The sequence below is a fragment of the Eupeodes corollae genome, chromosome 2 (genome assembly GCF_945859685.1).
Source record: "Eupeodes corollae chromosome 2, idEupCoro1.1, whole genome shotgun sequence".
Lineage (NCBI taxonomy): Eukaryota > Metazoa > Arthropoda > Insecta > Diptera > Syrphidae > Eupeodes > Eupeodes corollae.
Genome location: NC_079148.1, coordinates 83,258,304 through 83,278,388, shown reverse-complemented (window position 1 = coordinate 83,278,388; position 20,085 = coordinate 83,258,304). Strand labels below are relative to the sequence as shown.

General features: G+C 31.6%; 2 protein-coding genes and 1 long non-coding RNA gene across 13 annotated transcripts in view; 2 read left to right on the top strand and 1 right to left on the bottom strand.

Moving 5' to 3' along the window:
- Nucleotides 1–9,140, top strand: part of LOC129945731 (unconventional myosin-IXa-like) — a 45,910-nt gene extending 36,770 nt beyond the window's left edge. For all 11 annotated transcript variants that reach the window (XM_056055608.1, XM_056055602.1, XM_056055603.1 and 8 more), the window contains 4 exons: nt 918–2,320; nt 2,387–2,475; nt 2,945–4,743; nt 8,533–9,140. In XM_056055608.1, coding sequence (XP_055911583.1) covers nt 918–2,320; nt 2,387–2,475; nt 2,945–4,743; nt 8,533–8,554 — 3,313 coding nt within the window. In that variant the 3' untranslated portion in view covers nt 8,555–9,140. The remainder of the gene's footprint in view (nt 1–917; nt 2,321–2,386; nt 2,476–2,944; nt 4,744–8,532) is intronic.
- A 1,731-nt stretch (nt 9,141–10,871) lies between these two features.
- On the bottom strand, nt 10,872–17,767 carry LOC129945733 (uncharacterized). Its single transcript, XM_056055613.1, has 5 exons — nt 17,437–17,767; nt 14,065–14,309; nt 13,554–14,005; nt 13,273–13,497; nt 10,872–12,858 (listed from the first exon to the last, which is right to left on the bottom strand). The coding sequence occupies exons 1-5, from the start codon at nt 17,530–17,532 to the stop codon at nt 11,726–11,728; spliced, it is 2,151 nt and encodes a 716-aa protein (XP_055911588.1). The 5' UTR covers nt 17,533–17,767; the 3' UTR covers nt 10,872–11,725.
- A 749-nt stretch (nt 17,768–18,516) lies between these two features.
- Nucleotides 18,517–19,758, top strand: LOC129945734 (uncharacterized). Its single transcript, XR_008781513.1, has 2 exons — nt 18,517–19,280; nt 19,418–19,758. It is a non-coding gene; the product is annotated as an uncharacterized LOC129945734 (long non-coding RNA).
- Nucleotides 19,759–20,085: the final 327 nt, after the last annotated feature.

The window sequence follows — 20,085 nt, the reverse complement described above, 5'->3', positions numbered from 1 at the left end:
TTTTATTCTTTGATTGACATCATCAGGTTCTCTTTAGCTGTGAAATGTCCGCGTTTATTTTCTCCGTGATCCTATCTTCGAATTCGTTCAATTTCGCCGAAAGGAGAGTAATTATGTAATCGCTCTGTTTTTTAAGAGCTTCTTCAGACATTTCGGTTGTGTTGTTCTCAAGAGAAAAAATAAATGACGAGTGTGGTTTTGCCAATGTTTGGTCTGCCGTAAATGACTTTTTAGGCTGTTTGGAATCCGGAGACTGGATATGTTGAACTGGAGATGTTGTTAATTCCCTTCTATTACGTTTTGGAGGCATCAAAAGGTAGGAAATAAATATAATACGAGAGAGAGCTAGATTCGGTGACTGTTGGCTACGGTAAAATTGCTGCGGTAAAGTACTTGGCAAGAGTGAGTTGTGGGTAACGATGACGGCGGCGGTGAAACGGAGGTGAGAAAGACTTTTGGTATTTAAGAGAAAGTTTTTCTGTTCTGATTCCAACAATGTACAATGTATATAAAAGAATTTAAAACAATTTAATAATTAAAATCGAAAAATCAAAATTCGGAAAAATAAGTTTAAGGTAATGAAAGCAAGGAATGATGTAATTTTTCACAGTTAAAAATTGTCTGTTTCTTGTTAGTAAAGAAAATAATCTTGGTACGTTTAAAATAACCCTTGAAAACTCTATTTAATATGACCACTTTTTTAACACGTCCACTCAGCAACACATTATATTTATATATGGTACAATTCTATAAATTATAGATTATGTTTTAGCGGCTTCATCTTTTAGAACATTTAAAAACATTTTTAGAAATTTTTCATTTATGCTCATTGATGTTTCTGGCACTAGCAAAAAATATAATTAGAAAAATATAGATCAGTAACAGGTGAATTATATTTTTTTTCTCATTTTTTTCAGTAAAACTCCGTTGCGCAAAACAGACTCTGGCCCAACTAATTTTTATAACATGGTCTACGAAGAGATTGGAGACTTTGACGATATCTTAGATATAGACATTCAGCAATCAGAAAACCCAACGAAAAAAGACTTCAGCCTTTTAACAAAAAGAAATCCAATTGAGGAAAGTTCACAAAATATAAGTGATATCATAGCTGTTCAGCAGCAGCAGGGAAGGTATCATGCAAGTGATTCGGAGAGTCCCCAAAAAACGATTAGTGAAGCCGATGCAGAAATAAACTCAAATTACTCTAAGCCTTATGAAAACGTTTCACCTGATACTCACTCAAACTACAAACTTACGGCAAGTCATCATCAATCAAGTTCCTATTCACAAAAGCATTATGCCAATGAAGAGAGTAACTCACCAAGCACTACCCAGGCTTCAATAACGGCTGGTATGGCATTGCCTTCAATACCTAAGGGAAAAGCTGCAACACTTTTAGGTTCAATATCGGAAGATCAAGTTCAGTTCACCCTGACTAGTCGTCTGAATAAGCAAACAAAAAGCCGTCGAGTAAAATCTAATTTGAGTGATGAATTGGGCTCGGTTGAAGTGGTTACACCGCGTTTTCCTAAGTTGAACGATCCACCTGCCGAGAGATTACGTCGACGCAATTCAGACCCAAGCACTAATAAGGTTCCACTTCTTGAGGTTAATCGGGGCAATGATATGTATCAATCGTCTACTCAAATCAATATTGCCGGACACAGATTCCGTAAGGCTGCCCGAATCGGTAAGGCGGAAAAATGTGCGAGTTGTCAAGAGAGTGATGCATTTGTGAATGAGGGGTATCGATGCTTAGATTGTAAAGTACTGGTGCACACGAAGTGTATTCAAAACGGGGGAGTCAAAACACTTATATGCGAGGCGAAACGGTCAAAACGATTGCGGAAAAGCAATGACAAAACCATGACACCAAACTCAAAGTATTCAGCGAGAGAATATACAGATTCAACGGACAGAATTATAAGCGATGCCAAGGAATTAAACTTAATGCAAGATTTTATCACACAAAAAATTTACAAAATGGATGAAAACGAAGGAGAAAAAACCTCAGAGGTTGATAGAGTGTTCAAAAAAGCATTGCGAGCCTTCAAGGACAATCTTGTGACGCAATACAGTGTTGCGCATAAACAAAACTCCGATTCATTAAATATAAAATATAGGGATTTAATTGATAATTTTGGCCAAGTCATGGAGACGTGCTGTGGAAAGCAGAATGACTTCCCTCTGACAATGGGGGTGAATGCGTTTCGTGGTTTCATGAATGAGTTCATGAATTCAAGAGAAACAGAAAAACCCAAGGCTAAAAGAAAAAAAGAAAAAAAACGAAAAATTGAGGAACATACAAACTATCATGGTAATTTAATAAATATAAATAAATAGTTTGTTGATTTAAATTTAAAACAAAAAATATTTTTTTTAGGTCACGCGTTCCAATTAACAATAATAAATATTCCAACAGCTTGTGAAATATGTCAACTATTTTTGTTATGGCCAATCGAACGAGGATTGGTAAGTAACTATAGTAAATCAACATTTCAAAACTATAAATTGCTTTTTAATTTATCAAGGCAAACTTTTGTTCATATATGTTGCGCCATATTATATATTGGCATATGAGTGTTGTGCGCCAAATTCATAGCTAAAATTCAGCTGTCATAAATTCGTCTGTCATAAAAATTTGGTTCAAAAAAAGCATTTAATATCAGTGTTCTTAGAGCAGAACTCAAACCCAACAAAACTATTCTCTTACTTTTCCAAACTTCAAATAAATACAAAATATTGATTTTATGGTTGGCTGATTCAATGTCGGCTAAGTAACTTTCCAGCTTTAATTGTTTCTCAGATTAAAAAAATTATGCATATTTATAGAAGTTTTGTGTTTAAAGATTTCTGGTTATAACACCCATCAAAATACAAAATGATTGTGTACTTACATATAAGTTTTCTTATTAAAACATAGTTATCTTATTTTTTTCAGGTTTGCCAAAACTGTCGCCTTACTTGTCACAAAAAATGCTATCAAAAGTCTTCTTCATGCAACAAAACATCTTCATCGCATGGTGGTTGCGTTTCGTCACAATATAGTATTACTGACTCAAAACTCTTTGGTGTGCCATTAACGAATTTATGCTTAGCCGAAGGAGCTAAAATTCCAATACAAATCGAACAACTTATTACTAAAATTGAAATGTTAGCCCTATACACTGAAGGAATATACCGCAAAAGTGGCGTAAATTCCAAAATAAGAGAACTTAAACAAAAAATGTCTGAAACTCCAATTGGTGCAGAAATAGATTATGAGTCATATAACGTACATGTATTAGCAAACGTTCTCAAATCATTCCTACGCGAAATGCCCGAACCATTACTATCGTTCGATCGTTACGATGATTTTTTGCGTGCTTCCGATTTACCAGACACAAATGTACGAGTGCAAACTCTTCTATCATTGATTAAAAAACTCTCGGCTTCGCATCATTTTTTGTTAGAACGTTTAATTTTCCATTTGGCTCTGGTAGCACAAAAAGAAAAACATAATCGCATGTCGGCGAGTTCGTTATCAATAGTTTTTGCTCCGTGTGTTTTACGAACAAATCGTTTAGTACCTGCTCAAGATAGTCTTAATGATATTTGTAGACAAACGAAGTGCATAGAAACCTTGATCACGCAAAAAATGTTAAATGTCAAGAGTACACTAGCCGATATAGATACTTTAGACACGGCCGCACATACAGCCACAACCAGATTAAGTACTTTACGTAGCTCAAAAGTGTTTGCCCCCGAGGAGTTAACCCAGCGGCCATCGCAAATCGAGACTGAAACAGAAGAAATGATATTAGAGGGACACATCCAAGAGATCCGAAAAGAAAAAGCACTCTTGACGTCAGCGTTGCCAAATTTAATTAGAACTACGTCAGACGATGACTTACTTTCCACTGATTTAGATGGGGAAGGTGGAAGCCTAGATGACTTAAGCACTGGTAAAGAAAAGGATAGTCATTCCTTAGCTGAGTGTAAGGATTTTAAAGATAGTATTGATTCGTCTTTTGGAAGCCTAAGTGGAGATAACAATATAAGCCGTAAAGGATTGGATGAAAAACAATCACAAGAGCATTACCCACATCAGCAATCTCACATCGTTCAGCAGCAACAACAAAATTTTGACGCAGACTTAGCCAGTGATTCTATAGTTCTTAGCTACAATCTTCGTGATCAAAATATTGATTATATTTCTAGCCCGAGACACCACGTTTCATTGGATCATGAAATGTTATCATCTGGTTATGCGGTTGCGAAAAATTACTCATCTACTCCAAAATCATCAACATCTAATAATACTAGCAATAGTTTAATTTACTCTGGAGCCAGACGTTCGGGCAGTCAACAGAATCTTTCTTATTCAATGGTTCATGTATCAGCAACAAGTGCTGGGCCAAGTGGAATGAATTATTCTGCAAGTATGTCAGGTAAACCATTGGCTGTGCGGAGTATGTCAAGTGGCTACGATGCTACAACAACACATCTACTCCCAAACACACCCCAGTGTACATCAGGAGCTGAGGGATTTCAATTGCTTTCAGTTGTTCCATCATCATCATCGTCCGCAGCATCACCACATGTCGTTGCAGGAACGTCTCTATCTGCATCGGCTTCATTACCAACACCATTTCCCATTACCAGTAGCAATAAAGCAACAAGTATTATAGAAAGCGGTGATATAAAATCGAGTCGGAAAAAAAAGAAACAGGAAAGTTTGGACGACGAACCTATTATGGTGTAAGTTCTATATTCTAATTTATCCTCAGAAATGAATGTACATTTATATAGAAACTCATATATAAATAATAATTAACTAGGCATAGATTCATTAATAAATAAAACTAAATAATAGAAAGTATGTTTGTAAACATTATGTAAAACAACACTTCCAAACATAAATATATTATATCACATTATGTTTTAAATTTAATATATATGTATATGTTGCTAAAATTTTTTTGTTTTTAATTTGACAATCTAAATTGACGGATAAAACATTGGGCATGTTGAGTGGACACAAGGGACTTGAACGTAAGGCAAGTTTCTAGTATCTGTTACAAGGGATTTGAACGAAAGGCAAGTTTCTAGTATCTGATTGGCCTGCTGCCAAAATATCACCTTCCAATTAGGCAACTTAATTGGAAAGTTGACTGGGAAATTATTCAAGAAAAATCTCCCTGACTATCAAGTCAGGTCTACTTATCTCAAAATGACGGTTGATCATATTTTTTCATTAAACTTAAAGCTAAACTTTATTACTCTATAAATTTGTATTTATTTTCTACACAATTCCATTTAATGTGTTTTGTTATAGGGATTCTTGTCAAATTCTAAATAAAATAAGTAAACATGATGTCCGCTAAACTTCAAAGTCAGGGAATAAAATATATTTTTAAAATCGGTCAGAAACAAAATTTTCGTATTTCGTTCTTTTTGTACATAAGGACCTTTTTGCTGAACGAACATTTCATTTGACATCTCTGTTCAAAATTATTCTTTTGATATCTTTTGGCATACCTGATTAATATGCTAAGAAAATTTTGTGAAGTGCAATTAACTTTGCTTTTTACTCTTCACAAAAACAACTAGAAAGAAATGCAAATCAACTGAAATATGGTGTTTGCTTGTACCGGTGATTAAATAAAATGCGTTTTTCCGTTTCTGTTTAGAACTCTGAGTCTTCAGAGCATGCTGAACACGCTCTGAAAAAAGTCTACTTTGAACACTCTGATTTCGTTTTGAAGTTGAGCACTCAAAAATCGAACGAGTAAAATTGAACTCAACTCTACAAATCGTATTGAATTTTTAATACCAAAACTATCGTGATTTGTTTTGTCCATTTGAGATTTAAATTTACTGTTCTAATTTATAAAAAAAAAAATATTGAATTATCTATTCATCACAAAGGAACATAACTTTAATGCTCTAAATAAGTACAACCTATCCATTATCAATGCATTTAAAGAGCAAAATTAATACTTACTGTACAAATTAAACTTTATTTTCTGGTCAGAGAAAATTTGAAAGTTAGGAAATTTTATTTTGAAAAATAGTGGACACCAGGTCATGTAATATTCCTTTACAATATAAAATACAAATCGTGATAGACGTGTAGCTTTAGAAAAGCGTGCTTTGTAGACAATAATGTTTTTGGTACTTTTTGCACGATGAACTGAAGTTAGAGGTTTGTAACGTTAAGTTCTGAGTTTGAAATTTATGACACACAAGTAATTAGTTGCCTTGGTCAAAATATCCGTTTAAAGAATACAGTTAACTGCAAGTGAAGTCCCCAATGTTGTCTGAACCTGCCCATTGAGTTAACTCATAGACATGTCAAGTTTTAAAAAAAATCTCTTAGTATTTTATTTAGGATTTGTACGTGTTTAAAGAGAGATAATGTTTTATACGCACATGCTACTCCCCATTGTGCCAAAGCTGTTAAACGTTTTTAAAATACATTGAGAAAAACGGCTAGCATTTGAAACACAATTTTTAAGATCAATTTTATGTACGAAAATAATTAAAGTACAAATGAATATTAAAACTACCACCTATAAAGTAAAATACTGTTTCTATACTTAATTCAGGGAAAAATTTTTAGTTTTGTTTCATCTAAATGATCGGTGTTTTCTGGTCCCAATCTAAAAGATTGATATCTCAATGATGGTCCGAATTTAAATGCAAATCTCTTGTCCATGTTAGAGAAATACAATGCAAAAAATCTAAATTTGAAATTCATTTCCATCTGAGTTAAAAATCGAGAACAAAAGATGTAATGACCAACCCCTTGTACGTGTAAAGCTAAATATATAATATTTGTTTCAAAATCATTTCAAAACAAAGTACGCTTAAATTGTTTAATTTTCTTAAAATATTCACAATTTTTTAGTATCAATGGTGTAGTCTTTGGAAGTTAATCGTTTCATATTCAATGAGATATAAAAGAGTTAAGATAATATTTTGTGACTACTTATAGATTTTAATAATTCTAAAAGGACATTTGTAAGTTGAATACGCACTTCCAAATATCGCAGCATTGACTAAATCATAAGATTATTTGTGTCCAAATATCTATCTATGATACAAAATGCTACTAAGTATTTGATATGCTTGAGTTTATATATTATCGAACTTCGAGATATTTAGGAGTAAAGTGATGAGACGCAAACTTTTATTAGATAAACTAAAATCAAATTATAAGTCTATTAGTGTATTAATACTGCATTCAAATGTGTAATACTAAAAATCAATAAGAGTTTTGGATCATTCTATATTTTGAAAGGCAGTCCTATTGACGATAGCTGTTGTTAGAAAATACTTTAAAACATCTGCAACAACATCTACTTTTCATTTCTTGCATACATGTAAACAAATACAGATATTTATTCAAATTCTATCGACACTTGGATTAAAACAATCACGCCATCATCTAAATCATGACAAAACCATTAATATAAAGACAATTTACTGTTATTCTAGCTTTGGTTTGTACTTGAATTCTTTTTTTAATAACAAGGAATTGTACTCACTTTGTGCATAAACTTTAAAGCATAAATAATCAAAATGTGGATATCAATCTGTATTTTTTTATTTCGAACCAAATTTTTACAAAAGAGGTAAATTTGCATTTTTGTATTTAACATAAATATGCATTTTGTTCCACCGCTATTTTAAAGCGGCGTATAAATCATTCAAATTGTCTAATCATTATTTATATTATATTTAAACAAGCCTATAGATATTAATGATATAAGAATACGTTCGAAATTCATTTGAAAGTTGTAAAAAAAACTATAGTAACTCAAAATTCGTTCTTTAAATTACACTTACAAAATACTAAATTACATTAATAGTAATAAAAATGTCCCTGTTTATGTAGAGCTATCTATAATATAAGTCCTTTGCCATCATTGCATTACGCTAAAATATATAATATAATCTAAAACAATGTGTTTTACTTGCCAGATATACTGATGAACTTGACCCAATATATAAAGTTAGTTGTATTTTGAAACTTTAATCGTTCCTGGAACTTTATTGTAGTTCAACTTCATATTATGTATTTGGTTATACAATTTTGTAATCAAGTTTTCCTCCAGAACTATTTACTTTCTCCGACTATACAAATGTACATGCATACATACATAAATAGCTCTTACGAAAATTCAATTAATATATTAACTTAAAAAATAATGAAATAGTGGAAAAAATGCATATATTTGGAAATTACTTATGCTCTTATTCAATTTCTAGAATTCAAGCGAAATAGTGGTTCTTTTATTTTGGATTCCTATACAAATTATATAAATAATACTTGTAATCAAAGTTTTTTTACAACACGAAGTTAAATTCTAACGTATAAAATTATTTAATGAAAGGTTATATTGTGTGATTTTTTACTCAAAGTATATATTGATCAATGAGATTTTAAAATTATATTTATTTAAAACTTACTAAAGAATATTTTAAAACAAAGACACTTTTATTTTAATATTAAAAAATTGTATTGTTTTTATTTTTTTTTAGATTTCATAATGGCAAAAAATAAATATATGGTAAATGTGAGGTTTTTAAATACAATAATCAATCAAGTTCTCAAATTAAAAAAAAAAACATTATTTAGAAGTAAAAAGTAAAAATGCAAAATATTTGTTTAACATAGTATTCACTTTTTTATTGTCATATCTCTGTATAAGTATTTAATTTTAACCAAAATAAAATCAAATTTTAATTCAAAATGAAATAGTGATAGATTTCACTAAGCTACATACATACGTAAACAAAAAATAAATACTCTGTAGCAAATGTTTTTCTTTTTATACACAAATATATACACACACTTTAACAAACATACATTTAACATGATAATTCATATATGTGAATCTCTTTAATTTCGTATTCATAATCAACTCTTCCATTGGTATATAATATTTTGCAATCTAAATAAACATCAACAAAAAAATGGAGAAATGGGACTATTCAAGTTCTGTTAGAATGATCAACATTACTTTTTAATTACTATTATTATATTATACATATATATTTTATGTAAGTGACCAAGTCAATATTTAGGTTTCACTATTTGTACAGTATACTTTCATTTATTTGTTAAATAAAGGTAAAATAAAAAATGATTACTATTTTATTGTTTATTTTTACAAGCAACTATGTTTTAAAACAACCATGTTTAAAAAGTATTTCCAATTTAATGACTACATAAATTGCCAAGTAAGAAGTACTAAGTAAAAGTAGATATTTTTTATAATTTCAAAAAGTAGACAATTCAAATAAATTAATTAAGGCCTGAGAATGTATGCATCCAATTTTTATATTGTTTGTATTTAAAAGTTAATCACCATCAACTCAGTAATTATAAGTTAAACGTAATTGATTTAACAAGGGACTAATTAAAGCAAAATAATTTGTTTATATTAACTATAAACAAAAACATGAGGGACTTCATATTTATAACTGCATCCATTGAAAGCAAATTTGAACCAATAGCTCTTAACAAAGACAATATCGAAAATCTTTCATCAATATTACTTTAGAATACTTACCTATTAATCCTAGTGATACAAATCCTAACGAAAAAGTTCCTAACAGTAAATGTTATAAATGATATTCATTATGAAACAACTTCAACAATTGAAAATGTAAAAAGTTCTCAATAGGGAATAACTTGATTTAACACCAAACAGTGGAGCAAATCTTTACATGCTTTTAGAGAAAGTAAGATTAAGCACTTGATATGTTGAGGGCATTTGATAGTTTAGCATCAAGCCCTCTTATCGAAAATATGTGCATTTTATTGTGATGAATCTCTTCTTCCTTATATTAGTAATTACCTTTCTGGCTAAAAAAAACTAGTATTGTACGGGTTCATATCTGATATCTGCATAATAAACCCTGTTGGGCTTCGTTTTTTCCAAATTTTTGCAAGTGATGTCATTCGCCTTAAACTTCTAATCCAATAAAATGAATCGCTGACAACACTACCCTCAAATTTTTCTATTCGTTTTTGGATAGACATCGTTGCCCTTCGGGTGTGGGCTACAAACGGCAGCGTTTTATAAGCTCATCGAATTGTGATCTTGACAGACATGCAAAACATATGACCAGCCTTCTTAGAAGATTATACGGTCAAGCTATTAAAAGAAGATATTTTCGTTGTACAATCGGGAGTCACGTGCGATAACGGATTTAGGTCGACGCATGACACTGCTCCGATATACAGGATTTACGAACATTTCGAGAGGCCAATTATTACCCGGGCTTCCACGAATATCATGATCCAAGCCAAAAGAAGAAAAAACTGAAAAAGATTCGATGTTGGAAGGAAAAAAGTTGCCATATCTTTTTCTGATCGAGTCTCATAAAACATTTTAAGAAGTCCTTTTATCAATTATTGAAAACCAATAGCCAACAGAGATGCCGCCTCTGAAGTAATAGGTTCCACGCGGCAACCACAATGATAATCTTAATTTGACGACGAGTGCCGGCAAAATCGCAAGGTCTACAACCAGAAGAATATAGAGGAACACCGGCTTTTCAGAAGAATGGATATTGGAGGAGAAGATACACCAGCGACACTGATCTGGTCAAAAGAACTAAAGTCCAACAACTTAGAATACTGCTTCGTGTAAAGCGAATAGACATCAAAGCTACAGCCCTGAAAGTCTTGGAATCCATACCCAAGGGACAGCGCGTATTAATTTTCTTACCTTCTTCTCGACATTAGTTTCTTAAAATTTAAAAAACTATGTTGGTATTTAACAGAAAAATATTTTCTTATTTAAAATAAATCCAGACAACTTTTTATTCGATTTCTCTCATTGTTATACATTATGTATTATGCTCAAAAATAAATGAAATTTGTATATATTATAAAAAACACACGTACAACTACTTAATAGTAAAAGTAAAATATTTAGTGAATAACTAGTAATAATAAAATATGTATACTATATTCTTCTAGATGTAAAACAGAGAAAACAAAAGATATTTATTTGATAAAAAATGAGTCAAAAATCTATACAAATCACCCACATCATTATAGCCGTCGCGCTAAAATTAAAAGGATTCAATTAATTTAAAGCGTTAATCTAAAGCCGTTACAATTAAAAAGTGTAACCTTCTAAGTCAATGCTATTATGCCAATAGTTTTCAAAATTAAACAACACTTGCAGATTACGAACTATGCATAAAGGCATTAATTCATAGTCATTTTAAAACTTGATTGCGGCTACTGTCTTCTCAAGCAAGCAAAAAATACTTAGTTTTGTAAAAAAAAGAAGTTCAAAAAAATATCGTATAACTAATTTAAATTCTTGTATGTACAGACTTAGAATGCAGTCTACACACACAAATTTAACAGTCTTAACTTAGCAATTTAAGATTACTATGTTAGCCTGTATAAATAAATAAATAAAATTTACAGTCTGAAAATAAGTAAATTTATCATGCCTAATTTTCTTACGAAAAGTATTTAAACAATAATACGAATAATTTCCAAACAATTTTGACAAAACAAAACAAAAACAGAACAACGACTATACGACAGGGAGAATTTTTAAAGCACATATTATACTTTAAAAAATATAATTAATTACCTTATATAAAAAATAAACGTAAACAATTTAAAGAAATAGATTTATATTATGTTAATGGAAAGGAAATAGTATTTTCATAAATTTTGTATTTTTTGTCTGCATAACCGTTAATACTTCTTAATCTGTCTCATTACCGACGAATTTTGTTTATTGTTTATTTGATTTCCATACATTTGGTTTGTTGTCACATCAAGAACTGTTGTACGATGGGAATTAACGTAGTTTCCTTGTGTTATTTTATCCATATTTAATTCATATAAGCCATTAATAGTGGGAGAAACCATATCGAGGATATCTTTGTCGAGCCAACTTTGTTGATTTTGTTCTTCAGCTGTTTGGGCGGGATAATTTTTGTCTATATTGAAGCCGCTTGTCTGTAAATTTTGTTTGGTTTCTTGCAAAAACTCTGCAATTTCTTCACTTGATTTTTTCTGGTTCTTTTTGGATTGGTACCAATTATCATCATCTATTTCGTCTAAGAAATCAGTTTTATCAATTTTAACTTTCTTACATATCTGCTCATCTAATAAGTTTGTATTGTGAGCGTTGCTGGTTGTTTTGCAGACAGCTTTGTTCTCCCGTTCATTGTTAAATTCAATAGCCGAAACAATATCACTCATGTTGACTTCTTCATCAAAAACATCAGCGCTTTGATCTTTAGTGTTAAATAAAAGATTTCGACGATTCTGTAATATTGTTTCTTGAACAACTTCTTCCAAATCGGCTTCTTTTTGATTTTGCCCCAATTTTAAATTAGGAGCCGCAACTAGAGCTAAACTTAGCAATAATACCATCAAACAAGTTGTTGGCTGTGTTGTTTTGTTTGTTCCCTTTGTCAGTAGCGATTGTAACTTTTTCATCTGCGACATAAGGGTTTGATTTTGATTCTGAAGCTGTTTTATTCTTTTCATAAGCGATTGGTTTTCCTCGGTGCATTGTTTTACACGCTCTTCTAGACCATCAACATACTCTTTTTTACGTTTCCTCGAATCCTGCGCAGATATTTTGTTTCGAATTTTGCGGCGAATTCTTTTTAGTTCACGTTCTTCGTGTTTTGTAAGTGGATAATGGGTTGGTAGAGTGATGCCTTCCTTGCTCAAAAGACGTCTTTCTTCTAAAGTTAGAGCAAGTTTTGGATATGGGACTTCTGGATCGTGTACATAATCTTCATCATCGTAACCATCTTCAATTATAATGCTCTCAGAATCAGAAGAGTGTTCGATGAAAGAATCATCCTGCACTGGAATTCAAAGAGAACTTCATTAGACATTGCTATAAAAACTTTGAAAACTTTTTTTATTAAATTTATATATACATCAATTCTTTATTCTTTAATACATCTGTTAAAACAAGCAGATTAAGGAACTTGGCTTCAAATAAACTTAATAATTTTAAAATCCAACAACAATTGAGGATTTACACCTAGGTTTTCCATTTTACTTTGACTCAAAATAAAATCCATATTAAAAAGAAGTACCTAGATAAATTTACACTGAAAACCATGAAATAAGAATGTTCCGGAGTCAAATAAAGCAATAAGCAATTGCTTGTAATTTGGTGTAGCTGTATTTTGTTTTTATATTTAAGGCAATTATTGGTTAAAATCTTAAATTAAAAAAAATAAAAGAACCAGCAAAAAATTAAATTTACTTACATTCATCTTTAATTTCAACTTCTTTTACAGTATTGGATTTTGCAATTTGTTTCGTTGGAAAGTGCTGTTTGGTTGTTTCATGTGCTTCTTGAATCATCGATGGAGTTGAACGGACTGCTTTAGTATTTACTATTTTAAACGTTTTTAATTCTTTAACTTCTTGTAAAGAAACTGGTATAAGAATGGATCTAGGATTATTGTTCTGTACACGAACAATATTTTTCACTGAAAAAAGTTAAAAATTAAGTTTTGCATGAAATTTTCAGATATTTAACACATACTTTCAGTAAACTTAGTTTTGTTCAAGAATAAAGTGCCTGGTTTAGCTTGAATTTTCGCTCCACTGTTAGAGTTCTTTACTTGAATTGTAATATTTTTGTTATTTGCTGCTGTAAACATTTGAGGAGACAATTTTACAATTTTAATTTCATTTCCACGATGCCCATTTACAACCGTTTGGTGTTGTGACGATTGCTTATTAAATTTATGATATTGATTCTTTTGTAGTGGTACCATTGTTGTTGGAGTTTGAACAGTGTTTGATAAAGTCACAACTTGTGGTACTTTTTGAACTATCACTTTAGGTTTATGTTCATTACTGCAAATTAATTTGTTTGCAGGTTGAATAACTTCCAAAGACGATATTTCCACGGGTGACCTTTTACCTCCTCGTTCACTTATTGAGGGCCCTGGTGAAGACGGACTTAGGGGTTCATAAGGAGGACTCATTTCCCTTAAAAAGTAAAAATATATATTAAACATTTCTAGTTCAAAGCAACCGAAACAAATTACGCGTCTAAGTTATCCGATGAAAGACCACTGTCAGATGAATTACTCGATATAGCATTACTATGTGATAACAACGGCTCAGGTAATGTGGGCTCGGTGATTTCATAGTCTTCGGGTTCCAGTTTCATGTGTCCGTTAAACTCTCCTAAGGTTCCAAACTCACCTTGGTTGTCTGTTAAATTGTTGAGAAAATCCATGGGGAAGATAGAATCCAAGATGTCATCAGTATTTGATGACCAATTTTCTTCCTAAAAAAAATATAAAGGTGTAAGTTGTATTTATATTTTAAAAAATAAGCTTTTATTAAGTACAAAAAATATATTGTTATTTCCATAACGCGCTTTTAATTGTATAAGTGTTAAAAACCTTATTTGGAAGATACGTTTAATTGTAAAGAATTATAGTAAAGAAAAGAAACCGCCAATCAAAAAATCGAACATTCGTGAATATTAAAGTTGTTCCAATCAAATTATTTGTATTGCTCTGGACTTTTGTATGTATCACCTTATTGTTCATAATCTTAAAACCCTGGTCTACAAGCAAATTCTACAAATACACTTTTTTTACAAAAACAATTATGATTTCAGCTGGTAGTTACCAATTTTCTTTCTTCTCATTTTGATAACGGTTAATCTGATTTATTTAGAGGTTGGTAAGTTTATACGTGTAGCTTGATTTGTTTATTTAGTTTTATCCGGGACTTTGATCGATAAAACGGGTTTTAAGTGAAATTATTTTTAAATTGAAAAACACAGAAATTTGAGTGCTTTCAAAAAAGGAGCATCACAAAAAGAAATTTCAAAGAAATTTTCCATTTAAAAATAAACTATTTGTAGAATTATCAAAAGTGTAAAGGTGTTATGCCATCATAGAGGAGGAAGGCCTCGAAGCACCACAGTAAATGATGATTGAAAAATAATAAATTTATTCCGAAGAAAACCACGGAATTGAACTTATGTTGCTCATTTACCCATCAACTTTCAGACTCCGCACACTGCAAGCCGGATTGCGTTGTTTTCCATTTATTTAAACAAAAATGTGAAACCACGTTTGGCTTTTCCAAAAACTCCCCAAAAATGGGCATTTTCTGACGAATCAAAGTTCAATACGCACGGAACGGGTGGAAAACAAAATATCAGAAGAAGAACAGGTGAGAGGCTAAATCCAAAATACACCAAAGAAACGGTCAAACACAGAAGTGGTTCAATTTTGGTCCTGGGCGGCTTCGAAAAGTGGAGGGAATAAAGGATTCTGAAGACTATGTAGACATTTTTTGTAACTCCATGCTGCCTTATGCCCATTTCGAAATGGACGTTCCAACACAACAATGATCCCAATCACAAGTCGAAGTTGACCACAAAGTGGATTGCAGAAAAAAAGATTGAGGTTTTACCATGGCCAGCCCAATTCCCAGACCTAGACCCAATAGAGAACTTGTGGGAAATTGTGAGGAGAGGAATTTGGAACAACATTTTTAAGCACAAAGTGAGCTCTTCGCTGGAATTCAGAGGCAGTGGAACGACATTCCAAAAACGCTTATTAATAACGCTATAGCTTCAATGCCCAGAAGATGCAAATGTTTTAAACAGTATTGTATATAGTAAGTATTATTTGGGAATAAATATGCAACATTTAAAAGAAGTTCTAAAAACATTTTTCTTGGCTTATTCAATACTTTGTAACTTCTTTCAAAAATATCCTGTGAAAGTGGTAAGGTACAACCATCACAGCCTGATAAAAATGATTCAACTCGCTAATCTCCTAGCAGTTTTAATATTTATAATATTTTAAAAATGCTGGAAAAAATGGGCGTGGTTGTCGGTCCTTTTACGGGATAATATGCAGACCACCGAATCAAGCAGGCGGAGATATGTCGTGGCACTCATAAGAGGGTCTAGCAGTCAGTAATCGATAGTTGAAACTTTAAAATAAATTGACCGAACGACCCCTTAATGGCCTTTCAAAAAATATTCGTTACGCTAAAAAAAAGGGTTTTTAGATTATGCATTATACGACAGTCTGCATATGAAACTAGTTTTAAAATTATGTTAATGACAAAAATTACTTTATTGAAAAGAATTTTACACAAATAATTTGTTTGTATTGTTTGATGTTTGATAAAGATGCGAATTTGAATGTGCAAACTAATAAAAATAGATTTTTTTTCAAATATCACTGTAATTTCAACTATTCATACCCACGTTCTTCCAACAGAGGTAGCATTATGTTGTGAGGCACTTGAAAGTTAAAAATTATAGTTAGAGGAAGAACATTAATTGCGAAACTTCACAAAAATTTACATTCTCTTTTTCTATTGGTTACATTTAAAATGCATAGCCAACTCCTCCTTTTTAATCCTATGGAATCATAAGGGTATTCATAGACATACAATAACAGAATGCATTTTCACAACTTTGTAGTTGAACTAATTGAAACTACTTTCTTAATATTTAAAACTCATTTGCAAAATATGTTGTCATTCATTGTCACCAATTGGAAAATCATACTCCCAATTGACCTTGTTCATGTACACTCTTTGAAGTATTCAATAGCTGTTTCAATGTTTTTTGTTTAGTGACCAATTAAAGGACTATTCAATGATAACCCTAAATGAAATAAATACATAAGACTGCTTAGGATGCATTCCAAAAAGTTAAGCTTATACGAAGTAAAAACAAACCAACGATTTGTAACAAATGAAATGCTTCAACATTGATCCAACATTAAATCTTTGATAATGCTTTAAAACTCAATCGGTAGTATTGTATGATACGTTTTTTCTCGTTTAAATCTTATCTCTTAAACACATACCTACGTCTTTGAAACTTTATTGAATCTCATACTTATTTGCATATTATACGACCATACATATTTGTATCACCTTTACATTAAGTAGAAATACATTATTATTTGTAGATTTTATACCTTATCTTACATTATATTAAGTCCAAGTGTGTTTAAAATGATTAAAATAAAATCAGACTCGATATTTATTTCTTACAAACCGTGGGTGATGAAATACCAGTCTACACAGATGTGTGACCTAATTCGCATAAAATACTGCTTACGTGCTTTGCCAGCATTCATCCGTAAGCAGCTCTTACTAGATTGCACAAGGCGAAAGAAAACATCATCATTCATCACCGGTATTATTGTGTTCATTTTTATAGTAGTTAACAGTGCCAATTGACTGCAATATGAATTTTGTATTACTAATAATAAAATCAACTATATACATAATATGTACACATTGTAATATTTTATATGGTAATAACTTATGTTTATGCAAATGCATGCGTCATCTATTTGGATTTACCTATTTTTTTTCCTATTCGCATAGATTTTTTAATATGTATACACTTTGAGTATACGTACCATTGCTTCGGATGTACATTTGGATATTCTTGTATTAAATAAATCCTCTTTTAAGTTATAGTCTTCTTCGTTTTGCCTGATGAACGAAAAATCCATTTTGTTTGACACGTATGCCGAAATTAGGGCGCTGCTAGTATTCAAAGTAGTTTGTCGGCAATAACTGCAATATATTCTTTAATAATATGCTGGAATATTAAACGTTTTATTGCGTCCTTTATTCTTTGTTTATATTTTTTTATTTTAACCCCGTTAGATTTTTATAAACATGATTTTGGTACTGAATTTTCCCCATTTTTACCAACGTGGAACTTGGACGTCAAAAAAAACGAAACTTCAGTCAGTGTCGGCAACCTAGAAACGAAATAAACAAAATTACCTAGTTTACAGGAATTGAATCAGAATTCAGCAATGTTTATACTTGGATCGGGTCGAAATGAGGTGAATCGAATCGAAAATTGTTTTGTAAACCCGAATCGGGTAATTGAGTTATTGGTGTGTTTTGTATATATATTTAAATAATACTACCAATGAAGAGGAACGATCGGCCTGACATCTTGTCATCGACCTCCTAAACAGTTCGTTCCACATGTTTTGCATGTGGAATGCATTAGGTTTGGGGTAAAAATTAACTTTGTATATTCTTTGTATATATATTTGAATAGTACTATCATGAAGAAGGAACGCTCGTGCTAGACCTGACATCCTGGACCATTCGTTCCACATGTTTTGCAGGTGGAATGTATTATAGGCTTTTCACACCAAACCCAAAACCCGGTTTTCGGCAAAAAGTTTTCGAAAACACGAAAATCGTTCACACCGAACATTTACACGTTTTCATTTGACGTTTAAATTTGTTTGAAACCGGCTGTCAAATTTTGTATTGATAAAACAAATTTGTGAGTAAAAAGTTTTGTAATTTGAGAAGATTCAAATTATTTGTGAAAAAAATGAATTCTGAAAAATTGAAATTATTTTTAATATATAAAAAGAAAGATGAACAAAATATGAAGATTTGGACAAAGGTAAGCTTGTTATAATAATTCAATTAATTTGAAGCTATGTATATATTTAAATATTTGATGCAGGTACGCACCAGCACTTTTTGGAAACATGAAATGGTAGAAAACGATCATGAGTATTTTAAACAACATTTCAGAATGAGCCGCAGAACTTTCAATATACTCTGCAATGAACTAAAGGATCTGGAAATGCAAGATACAAACTTTAGGAAGTGTATACCATTACAAAAAAGAATAGCCATTGCAATATATGTATACACTGGGATCATCCGCTGAATACAGGACAGTTTCAGCTATCTTTGGGGTAGGAATATCCACAGTATGCATTATTGTGACAACATTTTGTCAGGAAGTTTGGCGTGTTCTTTTCTTTGATGAAACCATTTTCTTTCAGTACCACAGCTTCCGAAGAAGAAAAGAACTTCAACTACGCACTTTCGAAATGTCAAAGAGTTGTTGAAAACTGTTTCGGACACCTTAAAGCAAGATTTAGGACAATCGGAAAGGGACTTGATAAAATCAACATCCAATGCTTGCAAAATGCAAACAATAATTCGCATAGAGAGCAACCGGAACAATCAACACAGGTAGATGATGCAAGAAATACACCTTCCATTATCCGAAATGCCATCAAAATGCAATTAGGTAAGATCACAAAATACCTGTACAACAAATGTACACATACTGCACATACTTAAGTATATACACATTACATATCTACAATACGCAACATATCGACGAACGCAACGTCGCGACGCATGGTGAAGTGGTGCTTTTGTATAGCTCACACTCCACCGTCTTCTCCCATCGCGCAAAATACTTCTTGTATGTACATACATACATATGTACATATAACATTTTCAATATACTAAAAAAAAACTAAACAAACATTTATTTTAAAAACTTTATTTTTGGAACAATTTTAAAAAATTAGAGTTAAAGTTTTTTTCTTTTCTTTGCAGTCCGGAGCCTTGACGGAGTAGCCCGCGATGAACTAGATGCAGACTCGGCCGACGGAGTTTTTACATCTTCTTCGTACTGCGATGAGGTTGCCCCGCAGCTCAGACTCCTTTTCAGCCCAGAGTTCGAGCAGGTACTCCTCATCCTGGCTCCCCACAGTTTCCTTTTTTTATTTTTTTTTCTTCCATATTCTGTAAATAAGAAACAAAAAGCAATAATTCTTATTTTGTAAAGATAAATTGTATAAATAATATTACTTACCACGGCCAAATTGTTTTGATTGTTTGAATATATGTAATTGTTTTGAACAAAATTTCAAAATAAAATATTTGTTTTGACAGCAGCCTGTTTTGTTTACATTTATTTGATCGCTGAATGTTCCGAAAGGTTTGTTTGTTTTGTTCAACTTTGAATTCCAACTAGTTTTCGAGAGGTTTCATATAAAACATGTTGTTTACGAAACCTTGTCGTTTACAAAAATGTATGGGAAAACTTGAGTTTTCGATGTAGGTTTTCGGCGAAAACCGATAATTTCTCGAAAACCGGGTTTTGGGGTTGGTGTGAAAAGCCTATTAGGGTGAGGGCAAAAATGAGTGAGAATTAAAATATAAAATAATTAATTTACAGATTATTAAAAAAACAGAAGAAAGAGAAGAATGTATACAAATTC

Bases quoted from the DNA above. Each gene is read 5' to 3' on its own strand.
- LOC129945733 (XM_056055613.1), bottom strand. From the start codon at position 17,532: ATGGATTTTTCGTTCATCAGGCAAAACGAAGAAGACTATAACTTAAAA. The intron at 14,310-17,436 runs GTACGTATACTC...TATTTTTTTTAG, and splicing joins AATGTACATCCGAAGCAATG to GAAGAAAATTGGTCATCAAA. The intron at 14,006-14,064 runs GTAATTTGTTTC...TTACTTTTTAAG, and splicing joins TCATCGGATAACTTAGACGC to GGAAATGAGTCCTCCTTATG.